Raw genomic sequence first — 15,235 nt, 5'->3', positions numbered from 1 at the left:
CTGCTGTATTCGTTGGGGTTCTGTGTTGGTTTTTGCGTTCGCGTGACGCCCCCCGCGGGCGCGGGGCGGCGGCGATGGGCGCGGCGGCGGGCGGGCGCTCCGCGGGGCGCTGAGCGGGCGCTGAGCGGGCGCGGGCCGCGCCATGGCCGCCAAGGACAATCCCTGCAGGAAGTTCCAGGCCAACATCTTCAACAAGAGCAAGTGCCAGAACTGCTTCAAGCCCCGCGAGTCCCACCTGCTCAACGACGAGGATCTCAACCAGGTGGGATCTTACCCCAAAACCTGCTGTTTTCCCCCCCAAAATCCGCTCCGGGGTCCCGCCCCCTGCCCGCCCCCAGGGTGCCCTGGGTCTCCGCGGGCTGTTCGCTGGCCCCGTGGGTAGCCTGGCGTCGCACAGGTATCTTGGGAGTCCCCTGCGTAGCTTAGAGTCCCGTGGGTGTCCCCATGGATAGCTCAGGATCCGATGGGTAGTGTAGGGTCCCATGGATGTCCTGGGGTCCCACGGGTAGAACAGGTTGCCATGGGTGCCTGCTGTCCCCATGGTTCGCACAGGATCCCATGGGATCCCCAGGAGTCCCACAGAGTGCGTGCTGGACACAGATACTGTAGGGTCCTGTGGGTGCCTGCTGCTCCCACAGATACCGTGGGCTGTCAGGGATGCTGTGGGGTCCCATGGATAGCACAGGGACCTATAGGTATCCCTGTATTCCATAGGGTGTTTTGGAGCTCCAAGGATGCTCCCTGGTCCCATAGGGTATCTAGGGGCCCCATGGGGTGTTCGCTGATCCTACAAATAGCACAGGGACCCACAGGTATCCATGGATCCTATGGGGTGTTCAGGAGCCTCACGCATGCACTCTGGTCCCATAGAGTGTCCAGGAGTCCCATGGGGTGCCTGCTGACCCTACGGATAGCACAGGGATCCACATATATTTGTGGATCCTATGGGGTGTTCAGGAGCCCCATGGTTGCTCTCTGGTGCCATACAGTATCCAGTGATTCTAGCGGGTGCCTGCTGCTCCCGTGTGTGTGGTCCCTTGGGGTGCCTGCTGACCCCACAGACAGCACAGGGAATCACAGGTATTTGTGAAGCTCGTGGGATGTCCAGGAGCGCATTGGGTGCTCTCTGGTCCCACAGGGTGTCCAGCGATCCCATGGGATACCTGCTGGCCCCACCGATTTCCAGGTGTCTCACGGGGCACCCACAGTGCCCACTGGTCCCTTAGGCCATGGCTCACCCCACTGCCACCTCCCCTGGGGCCCCACCCCCTGAGGCCGTGTGGGGCCCCGCACCAGCACTTGGGGTGATCCTGTCCCCTCTTGGGGTGCACAGCAGCAGGTGGGAGATACCCTGTGAGCTCCATCAGACGATCCTGAAAGTCTTGGAAAAAACTCAGTTGAAAACAAAACGTCCCCTCCTGGACGTGCCGGACATGACCCCCCTGCCTTACAGCCCCCCGCTTTTCCGGGGACATGGGAAGGGGACCCCAGCCCCTTTCTGGAGAGGGTTCAGCGCTGGGGGGCTGCCAGGGCTGGGCCTTCCTCCTCTTCCTCCTCTCCTCCCAGGCCTGACGCAGGCCCAAGGCTGGCGCTCCCATGGCAGGGGGTGTTTGGGGCATGGGGGGCGTTTTTGGGGTGCGGGAGCCCGTCCGTGGTATTTGGGTGAGGGGAACAGGGCCGCCCTCCCTCCTCCCACACCTTTCTGGGACAGGGCTGCCATCCCCGCTCCCGATCCTATTATGGCAATGAGATCAGACATATTGCTGCGCTCGCTGGGGGGGCGGCGGGGGGGGGGGGGGGCATCATGAAATCTGAGGGCTAATATGGAAAAAATGTCACTGGAAAAAATGCCGTGGTGTGTGCGGGAAAGGGGCGGGCGGCGCGGAGCGTCGCGGCCGTGCCCAGACAAAGGAGCCGTCCCGGAGGGGGCTCGGGAAGAGCCCCCTGCTCCCGGCCGGCCCCTTCCCGCTGCCCGGGGGTTGCGCTGCCTCCTGGTACAAAGCTTACTTGCTTTTGTTGGGGGGCTCAAAGCATGGTATGCAGCCCGCCATAGTGCCTGCCTGCCCTGCCACGGGGGCCACCCACCTCCCTGGGGACCCAGGGCCGTGTTTCGGGCAGCCCCTCGTTGGCTTTGTTCCCGTCAGGGTGGTGGGTGGCCCTGGGGGGCTGCCCCCGCGTCCGGTTCCCATGGGGTCGGGGTCAGCCCCGTGGCCGGATCCAGGCCCTGCGCGGGGGGCTCCGGTTGGGAAAACGGCGCAGTCCTGCTCGGCTTCTCCCTTGCAGCTGGGGTGAAGTAATCCCGCTTCCCAGATAAGATGGTGGCTGCGGTAGCGTGTGATGCACGCACGCACCTCCCGCCCTGCCCGCAGCTCCCTGTGCCTAGGAGCCCCCCGGCCGTGGCCACCCCGGCGCTTCCCTGCCACCCTGCCTACCTCCCCTCCCAGGCTGTGCCCCGTATCGCAGCGTGGATGGATGTGGGGGTGTGCTCACTCCGAAGCACACCCAGGAATAACGGTTCATTTAACAGCTCTGAATGTCTCTGCCTTTTGAACTCATTCTTTTTAAGCTTGGGTTGGTTTGGGGGGTCCCACTCCGCAGCGTGGGGGCTCTGTGCCCAGCACGTCCTGCTCACCCTGTGGACAGGGACAGTGTTGGTGATTACCTAGAGTCAGGCTAGAAAAGTCTTTTGGAGTCATCTGACCTTTGTACTTGGCTTGACGGAAAGGTGAAGGTACTTCACGCTTACGCACTTGTGTCTCTTTTGGATTTTTATTAGATAAAAATACCTGTGTGGGTGTCAGGAGCTGCCCCTGCTGCTTCCCGGGGTGCTGCAGGGCGCTGGAGCCGCTCAGGGCAGAGACCCAGAGTATGTTTGCAAAGAGTCACAAATATTTAGTGGTAGTAGTGGATTTCTGTCGTACTCGGGAACCGGCTTAGGAATGGGGCTGGGAGGGGGGAAATCCAGCCCCAAACATCAGGATTAATGAGCTGGAGCTCTCTAATAATAATCAGACTTAGCGCTTCCAACTTCAAAGGGCTGTGCGGACGCTAAGTCCCTAATCCTGGGAGCGCTGCCTTCACAAGTTGTTTTTGTGCGTGACTGTGCTGCTGGACAGGGCTCAGTGTGTTTTGGGGCAGCTACATGCAGTCCCAGCACCTGCTGGAGATGTGACTGTCCCCTCCCAGGGCTGCAGGTGAGAGGTGATGTGCCTTTGCCCCCGCCCCCCGCCCCCCAAATCTGTGTTTGACCTTCTGGGGTGCCCACACAGCATGGGAAAAACTGGGTCAGTCAGTGTGGCTGTTCTCCCTTTGGGAAAATCTGTTGCTGTGGGTCGTGGGCTGTCAGATCCCTTGATCCTGTGTGGTGGCAGGATCTGGTTGCTGGCAGACACAATGCTGTTGGTGGCTCTGTCCTGGCTGTGCCACCCACCCGTTGCCAGCTCGTGTTACGCTGCTCCTTTCCCATCCAGGGAGAAATTCCCTTTTTGTGGGAATTTCCACTTTCCTGGCGAGACGTGCCTATGCTGGCACTGCACAGTCCCCTGTAACCACCTGCAAATCTCATACGGAGCTCAGCTTTCCAGAACCTGCCCTGAGAAGATGGATGGTTCCCAGGGACCCCCGGCCTTCTGTCTCCAAGAAAAAGTCAGCCTGTACAGTGGGACCCTTACCCCAAGCAGCCCCCCAAGGTTCTCGTGGCGTTGTCCCCGTCGGGTCCCTGTTCTCCACGCTGGCTGCTCCGGGTCAATCCATGTCTGCACACACATGCCTTTGGTCTGTAAGATAAAGCCCCCAACAACGTGGGACAAGCTGGGAATTAACCTAAAAATTTCGCCTGGCCTGAATTGGAAGAAGAGCAGAGTGTAAAGCAGTTGCTTTTAATTTTCTCCATGCATTTGCTCTCTTGGGGCGTGGGGACTGGCACAGATAGAGGAATTTGAGGACGTCTTTCCAGCTACCAGTGTCTTTTTTTTTTCCTTTTTTTCTTTTTATTTGAGATCATGGCATAGATGCCCAGAGGACCACCCAGTTAGAAAACAGAGCTTGCAGACTTTTCCCACTGCCTCTTCCCGTGACACCCCTGCTCAGACAGGGGCTGGTTATTTCCATCTCTTCTCCATTGGACATTATCACTTTCCTACTGTTCTGGATGCTGAGCAGCTGGTGGCCAGCAGCCCTGAGGCTGGAGTGTGTCAGCGTTGGGTCGCAGGCTTGGCTTTGCTCTCGGACATTGCATCCAGGCGCTGGGATGCCCTGTGTTGCAGGGGTCTTGTCCTGACTCTTTGCATTGTCCAAAGGGTGACAGGGTGAGGGATCATGTCCCGGCCACACTTTTCCTTCCAGCCCTGCTCTTTTCAGGAGGAAAAGCCCCCATTTTCCTGGAAAGCAGCCCCTGCGCTTGCATTCCCTGCTCCCTGCTGCTTGTATCATGCTGCAAAAATCCGCCTCTACTTGACTAATTATTAGCACTGAACAGGGGGAGATTTCTTTGCAAATGTCAAATTTGCCTCTGTCAGTGGCTGTGGAGGGCAGGGACTTCGGGGGCACAGCCAGAAGGGCTGGGGGGGCAGGGTCATGGTGGCTCTGTCCCATGGGCAGCATCCCATCCTTGGAGAGTGATGTGCAGGCAGGGAGGGCAGTGGGCACTCGGAAGCTGTGTTGGATGCTGGGGTTGATTTGGGGTGCACTTGAACCTCTGCCTGGCCCAAGGGAAGGGACATGGCGGCGCCTTTGGGTGCTGGAGAACCGTCCCGTTTGCTCACTGACTTGCTGCTGGGTTTTTGCATGGCGCCGCACCTTATCTGCGCTGGCACCCGACGAAGTGATAAATCCCCTCTACAGCACTGTGGAGAGATGTTGTGGCTTCTCCCAGGCGCTGAGGAAGGCCAGTGGTGGGAAGTGGTTAGATACGCCTGCTCGCTGCCAGGTACACCAGCTTTGGGGCTGCTCAAGGAGGAGCTGGAATTGCAAAGTCCATTCTGTCCCGCTTCATTTTGCTGCTGCTTGACAAATTCCCCATGCATGCCGCAGCCGGCCTCAGCCAGCTCTTGCTCCGACTGCCCCAGGCAATGGCAGCACTCGGACCCGAGCACAGCCCTGAGACCAGGGGTATTTGCAGAAGGAGGCCGGCTGTTTGCATGAAGGGTGAATTCAGCCTTTCCCCTTCCTGTTCCTCTGGTTGGTTGGTCACTCCCAGTGCCCACACAGCAAACTGTCCAGGCAGCTCCATCCTTTGGGGTTTGCCAACGCCTGGGTCAGTGCTAGCGATGTGCAAGGAGGGCTGTGCCATGCACAGTGCCCAACAGCTGGCCCATGGCAGCGGCACCTGGTGCTTCTCGTGCTCCAAGTCCAGTTTGTCCAGTCTGGTTTGGCCTCGTACTGCATGTGGAGATGTGTTGGTGGTGAAATCCTGGCTGGGGGTTTGCAGCTCTGGCAGTGGCCGACTCATGCCTGCCTTGTGCGAATGTGTTTTGGCAGAAGAGCAGGATATGGATGGAGAGGGGACTCTCCTCATCATCCAGGGTGGCCCCCAGGAGTTGCCCAGGTCTTGTCCTGGAAAAAGCCCTGTTTGGGCTGAACCCAGGAGCAGTGAGCAGCCACTTGGATGAGGAACTGGGGGATAGGAGAGTGTTTGTGCTCTGGGAATGGTTGTGGATGCTCAGAGGGAGCACTGTAGCCTCCGTGCTGGGGTTTGGCATCGCCAGGTGACAGACAGCAGAGGGGAAATGCTGTACAGGCAGGGAAACAGGGGTGTAAGCAGCTTAACTGCTGAGGCTGGGCTTCATCCTGGCTCTTGGGATTGCTGCCGGAGCGCAGGTTTGCACAGCAGTGTTTGTGGAGCCTCCTGACAGCCATGGTCACAGGTCTCCAGTGGGTCTCCATCTGCCATCCCACTGGGAGCGCACAGAATGTCAAGTGACGCCTGTCTCAGTTCCTAGAAGCCGTGCTGTGGGCAGGAACGCCTGCTTGGGTATCACATCCCATGCCCTCCCTGAACACCGTGTCACCTTCCCCATTCCTGCTGAGTGACGGCTGCTCCGACTCATCCATCAGCGATGTTCTCTTGGCTCCAAGGTGTGCAAAACTGAGAGCAGAGCGGAGCTGAAACCACCCATATTTCCTATTTTGAGGTTGCAACCAGTGTTTGTGGTGACTTTCTCCTTGAAATGTGCCAGAAAAGGGTCCCTGCCTCTGGGGAGCTCTGAGTGGATCAGGAGACAGGGGATGATGACCTTACTCTCCCCTCTCTCTGGATCTGGATGACAGCTGTGACCCCGTTGTGTTCCCATGGGTGTGGAGAGCAGCAGGCACTGCTGTCAGAGAGGCTCCTTTGGTGAATATTGGGCTGACCCATAAAGGTGATGAAACAAGTTCCACCATAGATTCAGCCACAGCCTGGGTCAAGCTGGGTACATTGTTCTTTTGTGGGGCTGCTGGAAGCCCTGGCATCACTTCTGTGGTGCACAGGGCTCTCTGCTCCCAGTGCTGGAGGCAGAGCCTAAAGCTCCAATGCAACAATCCATTTTTCTTCCCCTTCCCGCTCAGTTGCCAAGCCTGAACAAAACAAGCCCTGCCTCCACCCGAGACAGGCTGATTACGTCTGCCGGCAGCCTAAACAGATTATCCCTCCCACCACGCGCTTGGAGCCAGGAGTCTCTCCCGGCGATGGATTCGGACTTCCCTCAGAACGTGTGGGGGTGGGTGGGCAGGCACTGGCTGTGGGGGCATCCCACTCCACCTGGCTGTCCAGCACCCCAGCAGGGATGTGGGTACTCTGCTGTGGGGTTGAGTCTGCACCCTAAGAGGGGGATGTGGATGTTGGTACAGCTCTTCTGTTCCACCTTGTGCAATGAGCTCCTGCAGCATTGTGGGGCCAGCACAGTGTGGCTCTGCTGGGTCCTGCATGCCTGGCTGGTTTGCATGGGGAGGGAAGAGGTGAAGGTACCAAAACCACAGGAGGTGTGAAAGCCTGTCCAACAGGCAGCTGGTTGGTGTCACAGCCCACCTCCAACCCTGTGACCTGGTGCTCCATGCGCTGCCACAATCCTGTGACCCGTCCTGCCCTCCGAAAGTGGGTGCCCTGCAGCCCTGGGGGTGTGCAAGGGTTCCTGTATCACCCTAGGCTTCGGGAAGTGCTGAGTGGCTCTGCACGTCCTTCAAGCCCAGTTCCCCATCTGCTGGGAATCATGTTGCCAGTGCTGGTGGAGCTGGTTGGGGTGGTTTGTCCGTGCCTGGGCAGCATCAGCACAGCAGCCTGACAGCTTTGTGTAAACCCAGCTGGGGCCACTTCCTTCTCTGCTTCCTCCCACCCGCTGTGCTGCCGGCGCTGGGCTGGAGGCAGCGTCCTCCCCCTGGATGCATTGTGGGCCTGTGGGCTGAGGGGATGGATGCAGTAGCTGGAACAGCGACCTCAGAGGCAGGTGAGGTGCTGCAGGTGCCCCACAGCCCAGCTCCAGTGTCGGATCAAAGGTGGGATGTGATACCTGGACACTCCCAGAGGTGTGACAGGAAGGGGAGTGGTGACGTGGGGGTGTTTCTACCTGAGTCAGCCTCCAGCAGTCCCACAGGATCGGATGGAACTGGGCTCTGTGGGCCTGCAAACCGGCCTCACCTCCCACGCAGTGGTGGGGTGAGCATCACCCCACCCCACCCCAGCTCCATCAGCAGCCACTCTCCACTCTGCTTTCCACGGCATTTTGTGGCTAACCCTCCAGCCAGGTACCTTCTGGATAAAAGCAAAGCCACCCACCCAGTGCCTGAGCACCCAATGTGGCTGCTACCTGTGTAGAAACTACGTGGAACTGCCCTTTGGATATCACCGGAGCTGCCAGGAAGCAGACAGAGCCCTGCATCAGAAGGCATCCTGGGAACTCTGGGGTTGCTTTAACACCATCCCTGCATGTGAATTTGGACAAATCTGCTTGGAAGAGGGAATTTTTGGTTTGAGCTCTTGCTCAGTGCTGGTTGTTGCATTTTCCTCCTCTTGACGAGCTCTCCAGAGGAAGCCGAGCCAGTGGAAACGACGTGTGATTCCAGCTCCATCCTGGTGCTCCAACACCCTCCTGGACCTGCCTCCCACATCGGGTTTATTTTAAACCTTGCTTCAGCAGGGCTATTCCGATGCAGGTGTGATGAGTTTATTTCAGACACTTTGTGTGCTAATTCATATCCCTTTCATTTAGGCTTGTACCTCTCTGGGCATTTGCTTGGTTTTAGCAGGAGCTTGTTTTGGTTTGTCTTTAAAAAGCGCTGCTGCGTGTTTATTTGTTGATGGGTGGAACCAGGCTGCCCACGCTGCCTGGCTCTAATTCATACCTTTCAGCTATTTTGGTTTCAATATCTGAAATTGGATGCTTCTGCCAAAACGAGTGTAGCCCACTGGTGGTTTTTTGTGATCCCGCTACAGAAATGACCATGCTCTATGTTAAGGGTGTGTATTTCAGGTGCTCAGTGTTTATTTACAGACAGTTTGAACTAAAATTGGAGTAGCTGAGGGCAAAATAATGTCTGCTGGGGGTTGTGAGCCAGGCTGAGATAGGGCAGGACTTCATGCCTGTAATGCTGGGTTAAGGCTGCTTGCTGCTGGCCCTGGTGATGATGTCCCCTGTTGGTTCCATTGTTACTCTGTCCCTGGTGTGGCCCTGGGACCTGCCTGCTGCCTGTCACATGGGCTGGGTGCTGTGGGTTGCTCAGAGTGGGTTGGGATAGTGCTCTGGGATGGCTGCAGTGCTGTGGTTTGTGTCAGGGGAGTTTTTGCTCATAGGGCTTTGCTGGGTTGAGCAGTCGGTCTTATTCAGGAGCTGTGCTGGGGCACGGAGGGGAGAATTGAGGTATGGAAAAATTGGGGGGTGGAGGAGGGCTGAGCCCTGCAAGCAGCTTGGCTGTCCAGAGGATCACCAGGGTGCTGCCTTGGTGGGATGGTGCCAATTGTTGGGATGTCACATTCTGTTGTCACTGTCATCCTCTTGTTCTTGTATGGTGGAGGCCACTCGTAAGACCTTCTCAAGCCCTGGCTGCTCAGCGCTCACCCCAGCTTCTCTCATGGGAATTTGGGGACCCCATTTCCTGTCACAGTGACCCATTGAAGGATTTCTGACGGGTCATCATTAGTCATTTGCAATTCTACTTTTCCCCTGTAAAACACGACAGAAATTTGGGACGCTTGGCCCTTCCCAGGCCATGCAGGTAGTCGTGGCCACATCCCAGCGTGGCGGGGAGCAGCGTGATCCCCTGCTCTGGAGTCCTCCCATCGCGTGGGCACGGATGCGTCACGGGCGGCTTTGGGTGGGGGCGCGGGGCGGGGTGTGCCGGGGGAGTGGCAGAGTGTGGCTCACCTGCGGGGCGCTGGCAGCGTGGGTGGCACTGAGCCGGGCACGGAGCGGTGCCGGGCGGCTGGAGGTGGCATGGGGGCCACGGGCGAGCAGGGCACCAGCATCCAGGTGAGCTGGACGGGGGTGACGGGGGCTCTGGGCCCTTTGCCAAGCTCAGGGAGGGTTGTGGTGTCCATAGGTGCCTTTCTGTGCCCCCACTGTGGTCATGGGAACAGGTGTAGGGGTGCCCTGGGCCCCCTTATCTCCCCCAAATTGGATCCCAATCCCAGCGCTTCGTTTTCATTGGTTTAAATCTCATTTAAAGGGGGAAGGAAGGAAGGTCTTCTCAAATCATGTTTTCCCAGCTGCTGGGAGAGCAACACCTTGAGCTGGTATGTCATATTTTGGAGGGGATAAGAGATTTTGTTATTTCTTTTCACTTTATAAACAGTAAAAGGTCTCCTCCGGCGTGTTTCCAGTTTGCTTACTCAGTGCTTCATGCATTTGACAGTTTCTGGTGCATAGGCAGTTTCTTCTATTGTTTGCAGGGATTTTTCCAGAGGGGAAACTTTTTTTTAACATTACAAAACCACAGAAACTGGCAGGAGGAATCTAGGGGAGGTACTGAACTGGATACAGTTTTAAACTTTAAGGAACAGAAAAGAATGAAAGCAACAAGATAAATTGAATCAGTTAGAGGGGAGCTGGGAAAGTGTGTCCTTGTCACTTTTTGACTGGGCTGGGATGGTCATGCATGGGTGTTCTGTGGTGGAAAGCAGTGTTCCCAGACCCAGGGTCTCCTGGAGCTGGATCTGCTCTGGGTTTCCTCCCTCCTGGTCTGTCCTGGTATCTGTGGAGCCGCCTTGCTGGTGTGGCAATGCCTTGCCACTCTTGCAGCAGAATTTGGCCCCAGCCCTTGCCAGGTGTTGGCTCATCGTTTACAGCTTGACAGGCAGCAGGAGCGGTGCCCACAGGACTTTGTGTGGGAGGACATGCCCAGTGCCCATCCCCATCGCACCGCTTGCCGTGGCATGGGTCAGCTTCACCCTGGCTACTTCTGCATCCAAGCCAGCGGTGGAAAGAGCCTGGATTTTTTTTTTCCACTGACATGCAGCAGTGCTGCAGGGTTCTTTCCGAGTATTCTTTCCCTTTCTCTTCCCGGCTGGCTGAATGAGCTGTTTTCCCTCCTCCCGGCTCTGACCTTCCTGTGTGCTCGGCCATGGGCTGCTGGACACCGCTGGCGGGGGGGAGTGGGCTGGCAGGGGCTGCCCCTGCAGGAAAGCGGGAGTTGGATGTGCACGGCACGGGAAGCGGCTGGGAGCTGGAGAACTGCCAGCGCTGGGTAGTTTTTCCTCTCTTAATTAACGAACGGAAAACATCGAGCTCTCCTTTGGAGTGTGTTTTTGCTTTGGAGTAGAGGCACGCTGCCGATGCCGATGGGAAGAGCCGTTGGTGGGGATGGGCTCTGCTGCTCGGCAGTACCCGGGAGGTTGGTGCTCTGGGCACGGTGCCATGCAAGAGCAGCTGTGTTTGGAGTTTGTGGCTGGGGTTTTGCCTCCTCCTGCGTCCTCGTCTTAGTCCCATTGGCACACAGTGTGTGTCACACCACGGGTTGCCATCAGACACCACGTTTTCTGCACTGGGAAGGCTGAGTTTGCCTGCGTGCAGGACGCTGAGCTCACACAACTGCCTTTGTGCTGGGGCTGCTGCAGTTTCCCGTGGTTCCTCACCATCGATTCCCCATGGTGCTGATCCATGTTAAGCCATTTTCCACTGTGCCTGAGTGTTTCTCTGCTGTTTCTTTGCAGGCCAAACCCATTTATGGTGGCTGGCTGCTGCTGGCCCCGGAAGGAACGGACTTTGACAACCCCGTCCACCGCTCCCGGGTAAGTGAAGCTGAGACATCCCCTCCCTGTGACATGGGTGGGGGTGGCAGGAGGAGCAGCAAGGGCCTGTCCCTGCCCATGGGGGTGGCTGTGACCCTGGGAGTGCCACAGGCGCCTCCATGCCTCATCCCCTTGTGCAAACCAGGAAGCTGGGAGATGTTTCCTGCAGCAAGGCTGGAATGCCTTCTCTGGGATACAAGGTTTCCCATGCTGGGCAGCAGCCTGGGGCACTGCAGGTGTGGGTCAGGCTTAGTCTGTGCAATTTCACTGCTTGTTGCTTTTGCGTTTTGATGCTGCTCTGGTTTGCCTGACACGTGCTGTGCTGTCAGGAAGGCCAGTGGAGTGTGGGCTCTGTGACTCTGAGATGTGCTGCGACCATCAGAAAGGCTCCCAGTTTTCCTTCAGGGCTTGGAAACAACTACTTTATTTTCTGCAGCTTGTCATGAGTGTGCCCAGAGCTCTAGAGGGAGGCTGCATCCCATCCCCTAGTGTGGATATGCCAATGTCAGGCAAGTCCTGCAGCAAGGAAGGGACTGAGAGGTGGTTCCCATCTGCTATAACCCTGCAGAGCCCTGAAGCCAAGTGTTGGCAGTGGAGACCTACAGACAGAACAGGACACACTCAGCTCCTTCTCAAAGGGGTTTGCTTATGCCTGGCAGAAACAGCAGCATTGTGTGGGGTTGGAGCATCCCCCACTTTCCTGTCCTGGGGGGTGTGAGGCTCAGAAGGATGTGGCCAGGCGACGTCCTTTCACTGCTGGCTTGTGATGAGGACTTTCAGCCTGTCCCCAAGCTTGTCTTGCAGGGAACTTGCTGCTGAGGCTGCCAGGATGGGGCTGTTCTGTGTGTGGGAGGGATGGCAATGGTCCATGAACCCCCTGTCATGGCGCCAAAATGCTCTCAGAGCTGTTTGTAATAAAAAAATCACTCCCGAGTGAGCAAGAATTGGGTTCTGAGTTCGGCTTGGGGTATATGGGTCATTATTTGGAGTCACAGCTCATCATAGGCTTGCTGGCCTGACATAAAGGGGACATGGGACCTGTGTCTCATCAGAACCCAGGCTTGCTGCTAAGCTGGGGCTTGTGGAGTCCTCTGTAGTTCTGCTTGTCCCTGAGTACCCTGGACTTTGCCCGAAGGGTTGAGAAAAGTGAGATAAGAATTGCTGCACTGGGGCTATGAATCCAGGACCTTTTTTATTTCAGCCTGTTCAACCAGTTTTTGCTCTTGGCTGAAAACAACCTGGCACACATGAAAAAAAAAGGCAGTTTTCCAGCCAGATCAGTTCTCCAATCTGATTTGCCGTGCAGCTGCAGAGGCAGCAGTGCCAGTGTGGTGCCAGGATTGCCTGAGCAGTGCCATGCCAGAAGTGCAGCCACCATCCAGACTGAGCTCATGTGCTGCTGGGGGACATCTGACATGACATCCTGTCACCCTCCACCACTGGATGCTGGAGTAGATGATGTAGGATGAAGCTGAGGGCTCAGAGCATTTAGTTTGGGGATCCTTCTGGTGTCCCCAGTATTTGTGGCATGAACCTGAGTCAGGAGAGGTTTAGTTTGGATATTAGGAAAAGGTTCTTCCCCCAGAGGATGGTCAGGCACTGAACAGGCTCCCCAGGGAATGGTCATGGTCCCAAGGCTGCCAGAGCTCAGGGCACTCAGCATTGGGCAATGTGGGCTGGTGCACACAGATCCTCGGCAGAGCCGTGCCAGCTGATGTGCAGCTCTAGTGCTCCCAGCCAGGCCCAGGGACTGGTGGGCACTGCCATGACCTACCTCGATGTCTTCTCTTGCAGAAATGGCAGCGTCGGTTCTTCATCCTCTACGAGCATGGGCTGCTGCGCTACGCCCTCGACGAGATGGTGAGTGGCCCAGCTGTGTCCAGGCAGGGGATCAGCTGGGTTATCTGCTGCCCTTGGAATGCTCTGCCAAGCTGGAGGAGAGTTGTGCTGTCTGGGTTTGACTCCGTGCCAGGCTGGGTTTGTGTGGGAGCTCTGTGGACACTCTGCAGAGGATGGTGGGTGTTCTGGAGGCGTGTGGGTCCCACCTGGCATGGGATTCATCAGCTGCTGACAGATCCCACACTGGCAGGAAGTGCTGAAATGGGTCCCCAAGGTCATTCCCCCTCCTTTTTGCCCAGTTTCCCAGTGCCAGCTGGGTTTTGGTTGTGGTGAATCACCTTGGCAGTGTCCAAGAAGGAGGCCCTGCCTAGCGATGCCCGTGGAAAGTAGGTCAGCTGGAATGCCTTCCCACTGCTTGCCTGCCCTGGAGCTGCAGCTTGTCACCAGCACTGTTCCCATTGGTAAAAGGGGATCAAAGGAAGGGAAACCCATCTGCTGTGAGCTGCAAAGTGGGGCTGGAGAGCCCAGTAGGTCAATCCCAGGAGCACCCAGGACTGCTGATTTATCCTGCTGGCTACAGCAAGCTCATGGGAGGGTGCCCAAGGCTGAGCAGGCCGGCACAGTGGACACCCATGTGCTGGGATCTGCCTGGGCAGGAAGCTCAGGAAGCCAGCGGGGGACAGCACACCTGTGGGACAGGGACACATGGGGACCTGTGTCTGTGGCAGGGAGGCTCCCTGTGAGGTCAGTGTGCCTTGGTCCTCCTCCAGTGCCTCCTGTGAGAGCACTGTGGGATGAGGCACTGCTAGTGTGGCTCAGATTTCATGCTGTGTTTGTTTGTATTTTTACTTGGGGTTGGTCCAAGTGCCCTAAATAATTTAAATGTCTTCGGTAGGAGCAGTGGAGTCTTTAATACATTTTCAGTGTCAGCAGCCTGGCTCTGCACTGGGCTGGTGTTTCCTGTCCTACCCTGACAGGAGGGTGGTTTGTGTCTGCGTGGAGCAGGGAGATTCCCCAGTCTGAGGTAGAGGGGCAAGAATAGTGGGGAACACAATCTGGATTTTTTTTTTGCATCCTGAGGAGGTTGACATGCCCCAGGTTCTGCTGCATCTGGGCAGAAGCTGACAGGCAGTGCCCCAGCCCCATGCCACAGGGGCCATTTCCAGAGAGCACCCAGACAACAGCAGGAGCATCCCGCATTCTTCAGGCACCTGTTGGGCTTTTTCCCCTTGAGAAGGGAGAAGGTGGAAACATACAAACAAAAAGGGAAGGTACACATGTGCAGCGCGGGATGGTGTCCCAGGCAGTGTGACACCACTGTGCTGGCTCCTGGACTTGCTGCCCCATGGCCACTTGTGGTGTGATGGATCCCAGGAGGGTCTGGCCTTGTCACAGTCATAGATAGAGGAGACTGTCATGGATCCATCCTCCTCACTGGGGTTTGACACATGGTGTAGAAATACCCTCCTGACCTTTCCACCCCTCCAGTTGTGCCGGCCCCTTGCCCTGTCCCCACCACCTCCGTGGCCTGGTGAGGAGTAACAGGGCTGGGGCCTCATCCAGGGGGTGCCAGCAGAGACACTGTTTTTATAATGTGGGATCCACTTTGCAGTCCACTCAGGGATGATCTACCCCCAGTGTACCCCAGTTTCTCCCCAGGAGCTGGATGGGGGTCCTGTGGGAGACTCAGTGCAGAGCAGCCTCTGGAGTGTGCGGGAGCCGGGCGGCAGCTGCCCGGAGACCTCCCAGGCAGTTACAGTCTGGGATTGAATGGCTCTGCCTGAACCTTTCAGACAATAATTTTGTGGGTTTGGCGATTTTTGCTCTTATTAAAAGAGGAATTGGAGGGAGGGGTGAGCCTGGGAGGGGAGTCCTGGGCTGGTGATGGTGATGGAGACATTCCTGTGCCTGGCCAGGGAGGCTCTGCTCCTGGCTCCCAGCGGGTTGGAGAGCAGTGGGGTGTGGAGGGGCAGCTCAAAACCCAACCCCAGGTTGGGGAGACCTCAGGGAGTCCCCAGAGATGTTGCTGCTCAGAGGCTGTGGGATGGGGCAGCATTGGGCACAGGAGCCTTTTACCATGCGATGGGTCAAGTTTGGTGTTGGATTGGAGCATGTTAGTAATGGAAGGTGGAACAAGCATGCACCAGCTGCCCTGCTGGCATCCAGCTCTCTCCTGAGACCTGCCCAGAGATATCCCAG

At 57.2% G+C, this 15,235-nt stretch overlaps 1 protein-coding gene across 10 annotated transcripts in view; it reads left to right on the top strand.

The window, feature by feature from the left end:
- Positions 1–6: 6 nt before the first annotated feature.
- Positions 7–15,235, top strand: part of LOC121672977 (myosin phosphatase Rho-interacting protein-like) — a 73,939-nt gene continuing 58,710 nt past the window's right edge. For 6 of the 10 annotated variants that reach the window (XM_042045958.1, XM_042045953.1, XM_042045957.1 and 3 more), the window contains exons 1-3: positions 7–262; positions 11,120–11,197; positions 12,992–13,057. In XM_042045958.1, coding sequence (XP_041901892.1) covers positions 143–262; positions 11,120–11,197; positions 12,992–13,057 — 264 coding nt within the window. In that variant the 5' untranslated portion in view covers positions 7–142. Of the gene's footprint in view, positions 263–7,637; positions 8,128–9,340; positions 9,441–11,119; positions 11,198–12,991; positions 13,058–15,235 lie in introns of those variants that run through there. The other 4 variants (XM_042045959.1, XM_042045960.1, XM_042045956.1 and 1 more) reach the window with 3 other exon arrangements.

The sequence above is a fragment of the Corvus kubaryi genome, unplaced genomic scaffold (assembly GCF_017639235.1).
Source record: "Corvus kubaryi isolate FWS band 111438036 unplaced genomic scaffold, C.kubaryi_AGA036_p1.0 65067, whole genome shotgun sequence".
Taxonomy (NCBI): Eukaryota; Metazoa; Chordata; class Aves; order Passeriformes; family Corvidae; genus Corvus; species Corvus kubaryi.
The sequence above is the reverse complement of the archived record's forward strand: the minus strand, read 5'-3'. Positions and strand labels throughout refer to the sequence as shown.